This window comes from Syngnathus floridae, chromosome 3 (genome assembly GCF_059516105.1).
Source record: "Syngnathus floridae isolate MCC-2025c chromosome 3, RoL_Sflo_1.0, whole genome shotgun sequence".
Classification (NCBI taxonomy): Eukaryota; Metazoa; Chordata; class Actinopteri; order Syngnathiformes; family Syngnathidae; genus Syngnathus; species Syngnathus floridae.
The window spans coordinates 8447526-8464476 of NC_142415.1; the positions used below are offsets into that span (position 1 = coordinate 8447526).

Below are 16951 nucleotides of genomic sequence, written 5' to 3' on the forward strand. Positions count from 1 at the left end.
TTTGAAAACTGTGTATCATTTTCATTCCATTTGTCACTTGTATGCAATTCTGTTTTGGTCTATCAAATCAAATGTCAACAACAACAAAAAACATGTTTGTGATTATAATGTGAAAAAGTTGAAGGGGTACATTTTAACCTGTTTATTTTTGCATTGTGCATGATACTGTCAAAGTGAGCAAGCCATATTCAACACTTAAGACTGATCAAATATTTGTGAAGATAGCACACGCACATGTGAACTGACCAATGGTATTGATTTATGAAAAGATATTAAATTCACCAAATTCGAACACGGGTTGTTTTGGCCTGACACCAGCAATATACAAATAGAGGTATCGTTTAAACGCTGGACTGAAAAAAAAGTAGACAGTGGCAAATGTGAAAAGGATTATTGTGAGGAACCATTTAAATGCTGGACTGAAAAAAAAAGTAGACAGTGGCAAATGTGCAAAGGATTATTGTGCGAGAATGGGAGCAGAGAATCTTAACAGTACATACAACAGTATTCCGAAAACATTCCATTCATTTATTATTGACATCAGTATTGCATTGAGCACAAGGACAGTCGGTATTGAATACATTGGTAACAATCGGTTGCGTCCGAACCGAGCAGTGTCAAAAACCTAATACGACAAATACTGTCCAAAACCTTAGCAACTAGAAAACAAAAACAAACTAAAAAAAAGTATAACAATTTGTAAAACTGTTGTAAAATATTTTTCTTGTTCTGTTTGTTTATTTTATTTCGAACATTAAAAGAAATACAAGAAAAAAAGTAAAAAAAATACAGAAAATGATAACGCCATAGTACAATAGAACATAAAAAAAGAAAAAAAGTTCCTTCATCACTGTCTATTTAATAGACTCTATTGTAATTGAAAAGGGGGAAAGCAAATAGAATTCAAGTCAACATAAAGTAAAAAGTGTAATGAGGTAACAATGTTCTGATTCAGTGATCTTTTTGTATATGTAACATGTAGTAGGACCACGGTTCCGGAACATACACAAAACCAGGGTACTTGTTGCGTAGCACCGGGTCATTCCATAGATAACCAACCCAGAGTGCCACTAAAAGCACAGTAACACTAAAACTATAGAACAAGAAAAGACCATTGCTGTCTGGTCTCAGGCCATTATACCTTTGATGAATCACCATGGCCACCATTGCAAAAAAAGTGAGGAGAAACAGTTCAGTGATTTGTCCTTCCGTAACCAAATACCTGCGGAGTAAATGAAACCAAAAAAGTCAATCACCCCAACACCATTACAAATACAAACAACCTGAACATTCGCAAGAGCCAAGACAACAAACAAGCATGAAGCTTGTTAATCATTAAAATTACAAGCTAGCGGGAAGTTGAAGCAGGGACAAGCGATGTTAGTAAGTTGCAAATTAATGTTCGTAAATCCCCTGAAATTTCAACTTGGCAATCTGTTTGTCAGAGGGTAAAGAGATAAGGTTATCCTTGGCAAGTCTTGATAAAACAAAGCTTTTTAAAATGTACAATCTACATTTGAAGGTTGTATCTCCCACTCAGTCAGCTTTCCCATGAGGAAATCTAGACGCTAAGGTCATCGAGGCCTCGAGGGCCAACACAGAGGAGGACAAACAAATAACTTAACAACTGGATATTAAAATTGGTTCTTACTATTAACTCTTAATGTCAAGTCTAATTGTTTGTTTTTTACACTGGTAAAAGGGGAGATGGGAGAATTAAAATTAATATAACCAATAATTAAAGAAATGCATTTGAAATCAGTATTCCTGGCCACAGTAATCATGTAAAGCACCCAGCCACAGCTGGTGTTAAATCAAATGTAAATGAAGTATAAAGTAGGACATAAAAGCTTCCTAAAAGTACGGCTGCAATGGAACACATTGTGCAGGACTCACTCATCCACACGATGCAGAAGACTTAATTCATGACCGTCTTGAATCGTGAGTTACCCGTATTCACAAATGTAGAACATGATGAGTACAACTGACCAGTAATAGAGTGCGCTGGGTACAAGTAACAGCCGGCCTGTGACTGGAATCTTCATCTGCTCTGTCGGCTCGGTGAAACATCCGGTGAAGTAGATGAAGAGAATGATAAAGAAGGGAATATACCTAAGACACCAGAGGATGGCTTCTTGTTAACTGCACTGCTTGAGTTTTATTCATGAGTTGCCCTTTAAAGGGAATAATTAGTGTGTGTGCTGCAGCATCCTATATGCATACATTCTTTTATTTACTATTCATCTTGCATCCTCACAAACATCGTACCTTATTTTTAAAATTACTTAAAGGTTAAGAATGCTATATCGAGAACTCAAACCTTCACAGCAATTAAATTTAGTCAGTGAATCAAGAATACAGCAAGCCCTTCAAGACATGCATCTATTGCATTATGCTTTCTTTATTTTAGAGCTTGTCTTTGTTTCTTTTCAAATATGTTAGTTTTATGTCTCAAAACACACACAAATGAGTAATACGTATATCAATGTTGGGTACGTTTATTCCTGATGATTATCGCTCCAACTTACCACATTAAATGTCCCAGATGTTCATCATAAAAATACAACAGCTCAAACGAGTCAATCTGTAAATAAACAAGAGGTAGGGAATTATTAAAACACATTCATCCCAAATTACCTTTCCCCTGAATGACTATGTGTTGTTCACTTGCGCAACAGTGACACCTATTGCATTTCCCCTTTTGTGCGTACTGTGGTACGTATGGAAAGAGGCGGCAGTGTTGGAAAATATTCACTTATGAATCAACCTTGTTTACTTTAGTTGTCAGAAATAAATACAAAAGCGTAACAAAAAAGGCCATTCGGTTACCTGCTTGGAACAATAGATTGGAATGCAAAATCCCAAGGAAAAAACAAGTAAATACAATCTGCTCCAATTAGTGCTGTTCAAACAAACCTTATTGCCTTGAACCTAAAAGTTTCCCTTTCATAATCTCATAATACAAAAATTGTTTTTTTATGTAGTATGTAGTCATAATTTAAAATTTTAGGACTTCTTTTCATTACCCTGCATGCTTTTTTCTCACCCAGCCTGTTAGAGTAACTATCAAAAAGGCCTACAAGATGATCAATAACATCAAGCTCTCAAGAAAAGTAGTCTACGGTCCAACTTTTTACTTTTTGAATTGACATGGGTAGAGTAATGAACAGTGGAAGAAATCCTTAGTCATGGAAGACAAATCCATTGGAGCTGGTGTGCATGGTTAAAGTTTAACGATACAATAAACCAATGACTGGATGTGAAGGCAGGTTTGGTCTTATGTGATATGTATTGAGAAGTCATTTTTACCTTTTCTTGATGCAACCTAATATATAAGTGTACAATATTTAATTAAATATGAAACAAATAACACTGTTTAATGCAACTAAATAAATATTTAAAGTCCCATGTCACCACTGTTTTATGCATTGTCAATAAAAGATGAAAACAAACTGATCAGATTTTGGCTTTCGTGTAATGTACACGTGACATGCAGAGGAAAGCTAATTTCCAAATTTATATTGAGCCCAATTTGAGAACGACACTTTGAAATATCTTGCGTCGCCATTGTGTCACCAAACAAAAGATGAATACAAGTTTATTATAACAAAAATGGCATACTTCAGTTCTATCTCACGAGTGAAATACAGTAAAAAGCTTTCACAAAGCTCACCCAGGCATAATGGTAGCCTTACCAGGGAGGCAGGTTTGAGGTCTCTCATGATCGGGTTCTCTCTGACTGACAGGTGGAGCTTGTAGCCACTCAGAACAAGTCTGTGGTTAATGGAGTCTCCAACCAGGTGGATGCTGGCTCCCATGACAAAAGTGATGATGCAAAGGTAAACTGCTGAGCGGGGCAGCGCCCTTGGACTGCGCTCAATCAACTAACAGAAAAAGTGACAAGACAAAATATGCCTGTGATGGCAAAGAATTTGCCTCGAAAACCTCTCCAGTGGCTCTGAGGGTTCATTTCAAATCATGTCATCTCATTCCACATTTATAGCTTTTAATTGATGTGTCCTTGGTATCTTAAGACAAATGCATACTGACAATGTGTTCGCACTTACCCGAAGCATGAGGAAAGGTGTTATGACATTGTAGGCCATGTGGAAATAGTCTCCGGCGCTTGGTTTGTTCAGGGGAAACCACTCAAGTGGAAGTATGATCTATGTATGGCACACCAAGAAAGTAATAGCGCTCATTGTTTTGTTGTTTACTGTACACAAATATAAATGCTGGGAACACGGATACTTGCTTACCATGACAATAGGCCGTCCAAAGTCTAGAATCCAGTTCTGCAGGGTTAGGCAGAACCACAAATCTAAATGGAAATCTTGCTTTTTCTTCTGTGCCATGTTGGTCTTCGAACCAAGTACGCAGCTAAAACAGATGAAACTAGTTACACACAGTGCAGCACAAATACATATTTTTGCCGTGTAATTCACATATGTAAAAATGTGAAATTAATAAACTCACACAAAATGTTAAGTGTTAAAGTACTTCTTAAGATTTTTATGTCTGCCTAATCCACACAAAATATATGCAGTTGATTCCGATTATTTTTTTGTCTTTACCCAAGAAAACACGATTGCAGACCATTATTGATCAAATTCAGAAATGTTTAACCTTCTCTTGCCATCATTTTTGTGGTTAACACTGATTGGCATGACTGTTTTAGCACTATAAAACAAAATATATTTAGGATTATTGGGGGAAATCGAAATTAACGAAAACACAAATTTGGGATTAAAGAAAATATTTGAATGCATTTCAAAGAGGGTTAAATGGCTCAGGTTAAAAAATTAACAGAGAATACAATATGTACAACAATGTGCAGAGGATAGGACAAACTGAATAAAGAAATTGCATTACTTTATCTTACCTATTATTGTAGGAAAAATAGTACTTTAACATAAACAAAAATACTTATTTGTGCGTGACTGGTTCAGTGGTTCTTTATAATGGTAAGATAGTAATCATAACCCTGAAAGAATACAATTCAGGTCATATGAAATAATCTTTATTCATAAATATATTAATTTAAATGATTAAGATTTATTTTAGCATGTTTAGTGGTATACAATCACAATGAGTCAATGGTGAAGCTTAATTGCATTTATATAGTGCCTGTAAAAGGCTCTTCCTGCAGCTATCGACCACCCCAGTTTAATGTTTAATATGTCGGTTTGAGTGTTTACAGTTAAAAGAACAGTCTTTGACAGACCCCCTAATTTAAAAAAAAAAAAAAAAAACTGAATTATCTACTCATGCATAGGGCACATGGCACAAATGGAACGCATTGACCTTTTAAAAGACAACAAGACCTGGATGACACTGGCTGCCCTCATGCTGATTGAACTTGACAGATGTTGATACCAAGAAAACAAGACACAAAGAGCAATCAGCTTCCGTGTTTGCGTCTTTATTGTAATAATCAACAAATATGCGACCCTGTCACACCCTGACGAGGATAAGCTTTGCTAAAACTCCAAACGAAAATAACTTCTCAAGCTGCAGACTTCAAGCAGAATTGCACACGAAATGAACCGCGACAGCTACCACAAGTAGCACTCTTTTGTTAAACGCTTCAATCAAAACCAACCTAGTTTGTGAATTTGTTCGAAACGTTAAAAGGTTGTCCCGGCGTTTCCGTAATGACTGCATGTTAGGTGCCGTGTTGGATCCAGTTGCTTTTGATAATATATAATAAAAACAAAATAAAAACCACGTAGGTTATTAAACTAGCATTTTCTTCTCGCTTGTCCTTCACTTCCTGTTTACCGTCATGTCACCGCCCCGACTAGTCATTGTCAACCAACCAGCATGCAGCTGAGATGTGCGCAAGGAAGGCTTTTTTTTTTTTTTTTCAGCTGGATGTACAGTGATCTCTCGCTACTTCGCGTTTCGTTTATCGCGGCTTCACTACATCGCGGATTTTTTTTCCAAATTAAAAAACAATTTAAAAGTTAAACTAAAACTTCTAAATTGAGGAAACATGTGTCTAACCTTTAGGACAATGTTGTATTGCTCCAAATGTTCGTTTACATTTCTTTAGAAGTCCGTTTTCGCGTGTTAGCACGATAGCGAATTAGCATCTTTCCGCTAACTCGTTAGCCTGCCCAGTACTTCTTGGTGATGACTGTACTTCGCGGATTTCACTTATCGCGGGTGGTTTTTAGAACCAATTATCCGCGATAAACGAGGGATTACTGTATCTTTAAATTTAGTTTGACAAATAGCTCATGCAAAAATAAATTAGCATCCAAAACAAATACATTTAAACATCATTGAGACCTCAAGTGACGGCCACACAAGGCCAGCCTTGCCCAGTCGTGAATTTATCCGAACCTCCACAATGGGTGCAGTCGGGAAAGCTGTGTGCTTACGGAGAAGCAGAGCTAGTGGGGGCAAAAGTTGCATTCCAATTTTGTGGATAGCGTCAAAAGAAAAATAACAAAGATGTCTGCAAATGGTTTCACACAGCGCTAAACACACCAACAACGCAAGAACTTTGCATAAACTCTCACAGCTAAATGAAAAAAAAAATGAAGAAAATTTGGATCTTTATTCAAATAAACATGCTTTGATGTGGTTAACAAAAGTAAACCGCATGAAAAATCGGTTCTATAATAAGCAAGCTGCTGAATACAAATGAAAAGGTGCTTGCTGTTAAATTTAGAAAAGGAGCTTTATAAACAAATCCGACACCACATTTTCGTATCAAACAAAAGGCATTGTCTGTTTGGTTTCTATGCATGGCCTGTGCTGCTTGATACACAGTACAGCTGCGATGTTATATTTAAAAGGACAATCTAATTCTTAACAGTGGATAACTCACATTACAAAGCATTTCTTTTATTTTTATGTGCCCTGCGGTTGTTGGGCGAGACTCATTTTCTAGCCATTTCTAAAACATAGCTATTCAGAGTTTCATACTTATTTGTTGTTTATTACATTGATGTATTTTGTAATTTGAACTAGCCTTGATTTAACTGTTTGGTTGGACTGTGTACTGTGTGCTCTGGGAGGCACTATTATTGACATAAGGGGGGGCGATGGAAGTGACCAGTGTATAAAGAAGAAAAATTACAGATTTGGGATATTCCACTCCACTGAGTGCTGAATACAAAAATGCAAAGACTGCAAATCTAGTAGTTTTACCTTCAAGGTGATGTCCACATGTGTTTTCCATTATGTATGTTGACTTCAAGATCAGGCAGACTGTATCCATCTGTTTCCCATTTTCCCATTTAACGACAAACCAATTGCGTAACATGCTGCACAAAAATATTTTTAATCCTTTTGGGATTTTTTTTATATTAACATCCAAACCCTAAATCAAAACAATAAATAATTATATAATCAGAATTTGTCCATTCAATAGTTTTGACCTGGGTTAACCTACAACCATGTAACCTGGGAGGAGGAGTCATTTTAAAAACACAGACATAAACAAGCTGCCCCAATGAGATCCACATTCCTCCTTCTTCTTCTGAGCTACCATGGATCCACACGGTATTCTGCTTGTTCTGCTAGTGAGTGCATGCACAGTCCAAGGTAAGTGTGTTTATTTAAAAAAGAAACAGTTTTTTTTTTCACTTTTCTTGCTGTGATGCATTCCTCCCCCCGGTGGCCTTTTCTTGTTCAAATTTCTGGTGAAATTCATATTGCATTAAATAGAGCGGCACATTACAATGTGTGGAGATATATATTCAGAACATTTTCACTTAGTTTTTTTTAAAATGACAAACACATTATCTTTGTTCATCAATTTATGCCATCAAGAGGCTGCTTAAACCCACAAGATAGATGATACATAATTATTGTATCATTTTAATGCATCTCATTTTAGGTTGTCTTATACACCTGCCCAAGGGCCTACCAAGATTTTTTTATTTTTTATTTTATCTACCTTGAGTGCATTTACATTGTATAATGTTGTCAGTGTGCGTTGTCCCTTCTACATAAAGGAAGGGGAAAAAAAACTCTTTTTGTGTCATATTTATTTAGTGACATTTTTTTTCCAAGAAATGAAATATAGGTATCATAACTTAATAATTTCTGCGAACTACTGGTCCAGATTGTGCAGTACTTAATACTGAACTAGTATTTGTTTATAGAACAAATCACAATCAATAAAGATAAACAATCCAAATGTTCTATTGATTGAAAGATTTAAAAAGGCAACAGTGCTCAGTTCTGACTGTCATAACAAAAACAGCAATCGTTTTGTTTATGTGGTTTTAGTTTGCGGTAGAGTGCGATTGCACTGCAACATAAAATAAGGTGAGTTAAAGATCATATAAGAAGAAAAGGACAAAATATTACAAAATAAATTTAGGATGTTGGTTTCAAGATGGTTCTAAACTTATGTTCTATTTCCAAGCACATTTGCATGCATTCCTGTAACCCTCAAAACAGGTTTAAAAATCAGAGAGTCAGGCATCTAATCCTCAAAGAACTATCTGAACTTTACTTTTAAATGCAACAATGTCTGTTTACAACCAAGACAAATCATATTAACACACTCTAAATTTTAGTCTGTGCTAAAGTTATCATATTTAAAAACATTTTTGGCAGGGTTGTGCAACCATTTTGAGTCTTTGCACGGACCTGCCTTTGATATCCAACAAATATAATACCATGATTCACATTCATATTTTAGTCATTGTGCACCAGCACCCAATAATCAAATTTTATTTCTCCTAAATCTTTGGATTCAGGTTTACACAAGAAGGAGGTGAGCTTGACACAAATGAGTGAACTACCAATATCAGAAAGCTATATATTCAAGGAAATGTCTGAATTGTTTCACATCAATTATGATTGATGGTCAAATAATGTAAACTTTATTAATGCTGCAGCATCTTTAAAAATACGTTTACAACGTGGTTTGTCAAACCGAAACGAGTGGCAACAGTGAATTGTGATAAGCGTTGCTAAATCTGTTTTATATGTCTACTGTATATATGTTTTGTTTTCATAGTTTCCATTCAAGGGCCAAATGAGCGCAGGCTCTTCCAAGACCTGCTGCAGAAGTACAATGTACTTGAGAGACCAATCTTCAATGAGTCTCAGACTCTCAACGTTGACGTCGGCATCACTCTCAGGCAGATTATGGATGTGGTGTGTAACTTGGTTTTATAATTATTATTATTATTACTACAACTACACAGCCAAATTGTAAAATGAATTCATTTTGTTTGGGCAGAACATGGCAAAGTGAGAAAAAAATTATTAGCATTTTGATGATAGAGTATATGAAATGCCAAACCAGCACGATTAAATATCAATATCAAACTCTGAAGGTTTTATAGGTGCCACAAACAGATTTTTTTTTCTCACAGGATGAGACGAATCAGATGTTGACAACCAGTATTTGGCTGCAAATGGTAAGTGTCGGTTTGTTAGAAAGCTTTTTGAGCAACCTGTTCTCTCATGTGTTTCCGATTAATCTTCCTCGGTAGCGTTTAAGACGAGCATAAAGACTTCAGGTTGGGCTGATGGTTCAACCTGAGCTCCGAGTTTGAAATAAGGAACCTCAGTTCCAGAATCACTGATCTGAATTAGTTGAATTTTCTTATATATTCACCAATAAGGAGGCGCTCAAAGAAGTCTATTTACTGTACAAGATGTCTATTGACAGAGAAAAATGTCAAGGTACTTACTTAAGCCCTTGGAATTCAAGACAGTTAGAGTGGGTGCAGCAAAATGATGAAAATACAATCCGTAAAATAAACAACACTGCTGTGGGTGTGAAGGAAAGAAAAGAGGCTTGAAATCAAATTGATACACAAGCGTAGGTTAAAATATTACAAAATATTATTTGATGCACTAAACATTGCAATCCTGCATTGGAGAAGAATACTTGGAAGTGTTTTTAAATGCAATATAAATCCATAATTCAGACAGGCAAGGCATATTTTGATTAGCCCTCCTTTAGATTTCATATTTGATCATTAAGTAGAATATTCATTAAGTATTTAACTCATCCATATACAGCACAATAATATTTTCAAATTTTTGTCACTTATTTTCAGATCAAGGTAGGACAGTTTTAAAAAAAAACTAACATGGCTAATCCATGTGTTAGATGGATCCCAGTCCGACCACCAAAGTGTATCAGAATTAAACAGAATATAGATGAGCGAGTAAGTTTTAGTGAACAAGATCTGTGTCTGTATACATAACCCACTTTCTAGAATATGAAGTGTGAAAAAATCCTGTATATCCTAATTATCTGCTCCACAGTCCTGGAATGACTATAATCTGCAGTGGGAGCCATCTGAGTATAATGGGTTGAAAGCACTACGATTTCCTGATCATCTCCTTTGGAAGCCAGATATTCTACTTTATAACAGGTACAACTGGATGTGGATATGAACAATATATGTATTATTCTTTTTGGTTGTTATTGTTATTATTATTATGATTAGTATTATTATTTTATTATTCTAATTTTATTTTTATTACTATTTCTATCAAACCACAAATCAATGTATCGTTTTTTTACGTCATCAACAGAGGTTGTCAGAAAAATAAATACTCTTATTTACAATACAATAACAAAGTATGTTACCGCAAACCAGTATAAAAGATCAGATATACTTTAATTGCTGCCAATTCAATATCAGTGTGGCATCATTTTTCAAAAATTGAAGTAATAGGTGTGTCTATATTTCTCACAAGCTACACTGATGTTGTTCTATGTCATCCACAGTGCAGACAAAACGTCTGATCTCTTTCATACCAAAATTGTGTCTTCCTTCTCGGGTGACTGTTTGCATATACCCCCAGGTAAGGAAAATTTCTGTCCACCCTCACACTTGCACAAACGTTCTTTTCTCCCCTTTTTCCTTACTGAACCTTCAGCTACTGAAGTGCATGAGTTTTTATGTGTGTGCACATATAGTGAAACTGCAGTTGTAGTCTCTGATTACGTCCTTCTCTGAGTGACTTGACCTCCTCCTCCTTCAAGCAAAAGCACTGTTCTGTCCTCTTGGCTCGCCATGTGAATGCATTCCAGCACTAACAACTTTCTCAATGAGTTCTTTCTGCATTGATTGCTTTTGTGAGATGCAACTTGTTTCTTGACCTTCACTCACAATACTATGCATTTCATCAGATTGTAATTTAGTGTTGATCTTTTGCACTTGTTTGTCATTATTAGGCACTCTTTGTCCTCGTTGTATAGCCGTTCATTTCATGCAGTGCCACAGTCCATTCACCGCTTGCAACGGAAAGACCTTGTTTATTGCCTTCTGAATGATTACTGGATACATTATTACTATTTTTCCAAAATACATGAACTCCTTATGTTGACAGAGTGCATCTCTTGCTGCTTTTTTTTTTTTTAATTCAATTTAATTTAATTATTTCTTTAGAGTAAATTAATGTGTTTGTGATGTGTCTCCTTTTTTCCTATTCTGCATATATTTCCCTGTCAGCGATCATTAGGAGCACCTGCTCTTTCGATCTCCGCTGGTTCCCATTTGACATCCAGAAATGTGAACTTAAGTTTGGCTCCTGGACTTACGGGGGCTTCTCTTTAGACTTATCACTGATAGAGGCGGACATCAGTGAATACGTACCTAATGGAGAGTGGGACCTTGTTGGTGAGAATAATTTCATACTGTGCATGTCTAACACAAATTTGTATACATAAAATACTTAATAATGTGGGAAAGGGTGGAACTCAGATTGGAAAACATTTTCAGGAGATGTTATGCTACTTATGGTGAAAATCCTCTGTATGTTGAATCACAAAACAGACGACCTCGTAAGAGCAATTAAAAAAGAAATATGGGACCTGTAAAATTGATCAGCAACCATGGCGGATAAAAAAAAGTGTAAAAGTGTTTTTTCACATAGATACCAAGGGACCCAACTAATGTCGATGGATAGTTTCTGAACTAAATAACAACCAAATCTTTTGAGGAACAACTATACTCCTACAGAATATAAGAACAACAAAGAAACTGATTTAAGATACACAAGGTCAAAAAGACAGTTAGTAAACAAATCACTCGAATCAGAATCTAAACTTTCCACCTTATTCATGGGGGCTCTCATGGGTAAATAAATATGTGAGGAACTTCTGGTAAAATGCTCCCATTGATTACAATGAGTTTTCCCTAATGAAGCGGCTTTTCTACACCCCCCTTTTCTAAACGATCATTAGCCCTCATGCATTGAACAATTTCTTGCACATCTTTGGAGCGAGTTGTACTGCTGGTGGTTGTACAAACAAGCAGAAGAAGTTCAATCAAGGACATTGAGCATTGTTGTGCATATCTCTCCAGATGAGGAAAGAGCCTGTCCACCTGGCAATGAGGAACACAGACAAACTAGGCTGAGGGTCATTTTGAAAAGACCAGCTCAATGTTGTATATGTACCACTTTTTATTTCATGGGCAAAGCTCGTCACAACACTCACATTGAACTTTGTGCTAGTGCTTGCATTGAACCACCGGCAAAGACGCTCTGGGTGAGTGCCACTTGTATATCTTGTGTTGTTTAAATGTATGCGGGAGACTTTTTTTCGTGACATTGAAATGTTTTCTCTTATCCAATGATTGACAGTCACATATTATGAGCACCAACAGTTACCATTGAAATAAAACGCCGGTTTCACTATACTGGAAGTGCCTCTCAGGTTTCACGGAAAGGAATAAGGTGGTGACAAGTTTAGAAAAACAATGACCCAAAATACATAGAAAAATAACTATAAGTAAGAGACAACAAAAAATAAATAAATAAATTTAAAGAAATAAATAAAATAAAGAAATAACTTTGTTGCATAAAGTACCTCAAAGCCAATTCTGAATCGCAAATGTTGAAATATCAGTAGAAAGCAGTAGAATAATAGCTCACAGCATGTTTTTAATTTGTATTAAGAAAATACTCCAAAGATACTGAATAAAATATTTTTGTAAGATCAAAAGATACATTGTGAAAATATGGCTTGATGAATCGATCAAGCGATACTGTAAAACAATTTTTTTTAATTAAAGTGTTACAACATTTTACATGTGTAGATTCAATGACGTGTTGTTTTTCTCACAGTGGTTTCAGGAAAGAAGAATAGCCGGACTTATGATTGCTGCGAGGAACCCTACCCTGATGTCACATACACCATAGTGATGCGCAGACGGACTCTCTTCTATGTAGTTCATCTGCTCATTCCCTCCATTCTGATCTCCATTCTGGCCCTGTTTGTCTTCCTGCTGCCCGCTGACTCTGGGGAAAAGATCTCACTGGGTAAACCAATGAGGTTTAAATTCTCTGTATCTCTAAATGTTTATACCTCTGGAAATTGAATTTGCATCGATAGCCTTTCCTTCGATTTATTCTGATCAGAAACAAATAACATTGTAATGAAAACATGGGCTTTAAGTAACTGTTTTTAACGTAAGTTCAATTATTTTATCCCAAAAAGATGTATTGCTTTGCATGCTTGTATGTAAAATGCAAATTCTTTGGTTTTGAGGCACTAACTGAGATTTGGTATTTTCAGGAATCACAGTCATGCTCTCCCTAATAGTCTTCATGCTGCTAGTTGCACAAATTATGCCGCCCACTTCAGACTCAGTGCCTCTAATAGGTAAGTGGGGGGGAATTTTAGAAATTGTTGTAGTAGGAATTTGCATTGCTCTTTCATCTCAACACTTTGTGTTTGTCTACTTATTCACAAAGCACATGTTCTGTTTTGCAATGTAGCTACCCCCTATATTTCGAAAAGATATAGTTCAGAAAATCTGATTCCAGGTAAAAGTGGTCAAAACATAATCATGCATATAGCTTGCTCTGCAGGGAACATGTGCCCAATGGAGACAACAGCATTAGAGACATTATATGCTATTGATAGCTTGACATTAGAGCAGCATGATGCTTGAAGCAAATGGAGCTTTAAAATGAGTACTCAATGAAACAATTTTTTGCCCTGAATGAGAGGGGAAAGGTTCCAGTTTGCCCCCATGAAAGTGATCAGGACGGGTTTTATACTGTACATGATGAATGGCTGAATAACCAACCATTTTCTTCTGTCTTCACCTTTATAGCTCAGTACTTTATCGTCACTATGGCCATTGTTGCGCTCTCTGTGATTGTCACGGTTGTGGTTTTACAAGTTCATCATCATGACCCTCATGGCGCCAGGATGCCAAAGTGGGTGAGTGCCCATTTCATTGTGATGTATACCAGAAACTCATCCTCAACCATTTATTTTTGTTCAGCTTAACATTGTACTGGTTTATTACATGTTGAATCAAATGTGAATGGTGTTGTTTGAATTGGAAGAAATATTCAGGTACCGTATTTTCCGCACTATAAAGCGCACCGGATTATAAGGCGCACCTTCAATGAATGGCCCATTTTAAAACTTTGCCCATATATAAGGCGCACCAGATTATAAGGCGCACCGTCAATGAATGGCCCATTTTAAAACTTTGTCCATATATAATATATATACATTTGGCCCGCGGGCCGGACCTGCTGTAGTGGCTCAATATTGGTCGATATATATAAGGCGCACCTGATTATAAGGCACACTGTCGGCTTTTGAGAAAATTTGAGGTTTTTAGGTGCACCTTATCGTGCGGAAAATACGGTAGTTCCTCAAAACATGCTGTCATTTCCGGATTACAAAGCGCACATGACTAAAAGCCGCAAAAGCTAGATTTAGCTGAAACCAAATTTGTACAGACAACTTTCATTTACCTTAAACACCAGTAGACATCACCACCACCACCAAAACAATGCCAAGTGCATTATGCAGTGGCGTCACAGATCTTGCACTGTATTACGCCAGCCTAACAACACCCATATGTTATATATTTGGATCTCACTCCGGAGTTGCTAATAGTGCCTGTTGCCCATTGCCAGAGATGGTGAGTTGGTAGCCAAAGAAACCAAAGCAAGTTGTGGGTCACACTGCAGAGACAGCTGTATTTATGGCACCTTTTGCCCATTACACTCAACACAAGATAGTTCCATATTTCTATTTCAGGCAGCCTGCCTCTTCTTCATGCGTGCGCACTCCAATTGCAAATGGCTAAAATAAAGATATAGTACTCATACTCGGAAAGTTTCATTAGTCCACTCTGACGTGTTCTGTAATTTCATTGCTCAGGTGTGACAACGCTATGACAGATGGGAAGTGTTGAGGTAGTGTTAAATGACAAAAGCAGAGCATATGGAAGCCGATAGCCAGGGAAGGGGGTCTTTTGGGTCCGCTGGGCAACGGAGTGACTTGTAGAACAAGGCTGGACAAGGACCTCAGCAGCGAGCCATCTGGAGGCACACTTGTGGAAGATCAAATCATATGGCACCTGTATTAAGGACAGACTGTCTCGTAAGATTAGACTGCAATAGTTACTGAACATTTGTATAAACTGCCCCGCCCAGCCTAAAACAAAAAAGTCAAATGCATTTATACAACCCTTCATCACAGAAACGTCTCAAGAAGTTCACACGACCACAGTTGACAAATATTAACAACATACTGATCTTAACCCCTGGGAGGCAAGGAAAATGTAAAAAAAATAAAAACTGGGGAAAAATGAGAAAACAACCAACAATAAACCACAACAAGTGGCTATGTATATACTGTTGACAGCTTTATTTATTGACTGACAGTGGCGGAAAGTAAAGGCCTGCAGTAGTGGCACTTTCACACATTTGAGTTACTGATGGGTGCTTGGTGGTGGAGCGTAAACATCATGAGAGTAAAATCAATGTGACTAGTTTCTGAAAGGCACAGACAAAATCATCCTCTGAGGCTGTGGTGGTGGGGAAGTCAGTCTCTTTTTGAACGCCCGAAGAAGCAGGACACAGTGGTAGGGTCAATGTCTCTTCAGCAAAGGAGCTTCATGGCTTCCAAGCTCGACTTGTGCCTAACTTTGATTTTAAAAAACAGTCTACCCTTGTAATTTTAGCGTTAACCTCATCTTTTCGACCTTTTTCCTCATTGTGATTAGACAAATGATTATTTTGTCGTCCCTTACAAGCCATTCAGTGTGACTGGCCCGCCCCGAGCTATTCTATTGACAAAATCGGGGTTCTGGAAGGATTCTGGACAGCTGTGTTTTTTTTTCCCCTTCCCTCCGCTTTAATGCTCTCTGAGCTCCGGCAATGTGTTGCACCAGTTTCACCGTTAATATTTATGCCACTGTTTGATGAGTCCTATCTTTCTTCTTTGTTTGATCCCAAAGATTCGTGTGGTCTTCCTTGATTGGTGTGCCTGGTTTCTGCGCATGAAGCATCCAGGTGAGGACAGCATGGACCTCAAAGCCAGAATGGAGAGTGTTCACCCTGCCTCGCCCAATTCTGGCTTGATTGGGAAAGTTGGTGAGGGTGAGCTTGCCTTCACCAAAGATCTGAGCTCCACAGTCAGCTGCAGTGAACCAGAACTCGCCAATATCCTTGATGAAGTGCGTTATATTGCCAAACGTTTTCGTGACCAGCAACAGGGAGAAACTATGCGCAGTGATTGGAAATTTGTTGCTGCTGTCATCGATCGTCTTTGTTTTGTGATTTTCTTGCTATTCATTATCCTGTGCGCCTTTGTGATTCTTGTGTCATCACCAAACATTACTGAGGCTGTTTCCAAAGATGTGTTCTCCTGAAAATAAACGCAAGGAAAAGCAAATAAGTAAGCAAATAAGTACATAATTATTTCAGAATTTCTTCTTTTCTTTCAAGCATGTGGTGGTCTAGAAACCGGTGTGCATGAGGCTAAATATTATATTAAAGGTAAATAATCAACTGCCAGAGTATGACTAGCATTTGTAGAGAAAGTCTCCCCCAAAAATGCATGCGTGTTTGCCTTCTTACAGGGCGTGACATAAATAGTCAAAGTTACACCATGTATAGCCCTGAAACATCCTTAGTCTTTCAGTCTAGAGCAGTGGTTCCCAAAGTGGGCGGTGGAAAGATCTGGGGGGGGCGGTGA

General features: G+C 37.2%; 3 protein-coding genes across 3 annotated transcripts in view; 2 read left to right on the top strand and 1 right to left on the bottom strand.

Annotated features, from left to right (window-relative positions):
• Positions 1-4562, top strand: part of adamts7 (ADAM metallopeptidase with thrombospondin type 1 motif 7) — a 70142-nt gene extending 65580 nt beyond the window's left edge. Inside the window, exon 24 of the mRNA XM_088372275.1 lies at positions 3747-4562. Within this exon, the coding sequence (XP_088228401.1) occupies positions 3747-3784 (38 nt within the window). The 3' untranslated portion in view covers positions 3785-4562. The remainder of the gene's footprint in view (positions 1-3746) is intronic.
• Positions 508-5799, bottom strand: cln6a (CLN6 transmembrane ER protein a). Its single transcript, XM_088372280.1, has 7 exons — positions 5603-5799; positions 4260-4380; positions 4068-4166; positions 3696-3884; positions 2529-2584; positions 1990-2112; positions 508-1222 (listed from the first exon to the last, which is right to left on the bottom strand). The coding sequence occupies exons 1-7, from the start codon at positions 5662-5664 to the stop codon at positions 952-954; spliced, it is 921 nt and encodes a 306-aa protein (XP_088228406.1). The 5' UTR covers positions 5665-5799; the 3' UTR covers positions 508-951.
• Positions 5800-7394: 1595 nt separating this feature from the next.
• On the top strand, positions 7395-16651 carry LOC148400328 (neuronal acetylcholine receptor subunit alpha-7-like). The gene is made up of 10 exons (XM_088372277.1): positions 7395-7557; positions 8987-9126; positions 9348-9392; positions 10252-10361; positions 10721-10797; positions 11448-11615; positions 13066-13260; positions 13517-13603; positions 14061-14170; positions 16212-16651. The coding sequence occupies exons 1-10, from the start codon at positions 7503-7505 to the stop codon at positions 16623-16625; spliced, it is 1401 nt and encodes a 466-aa protein (XP_088228403.1). The 5' UTR covers positions 7395-7502; the 3' UTR covers positions 16626-16651.
• The last annotated feature ends 300 nt before the right edge of the window (positions 16652-16951 follow it).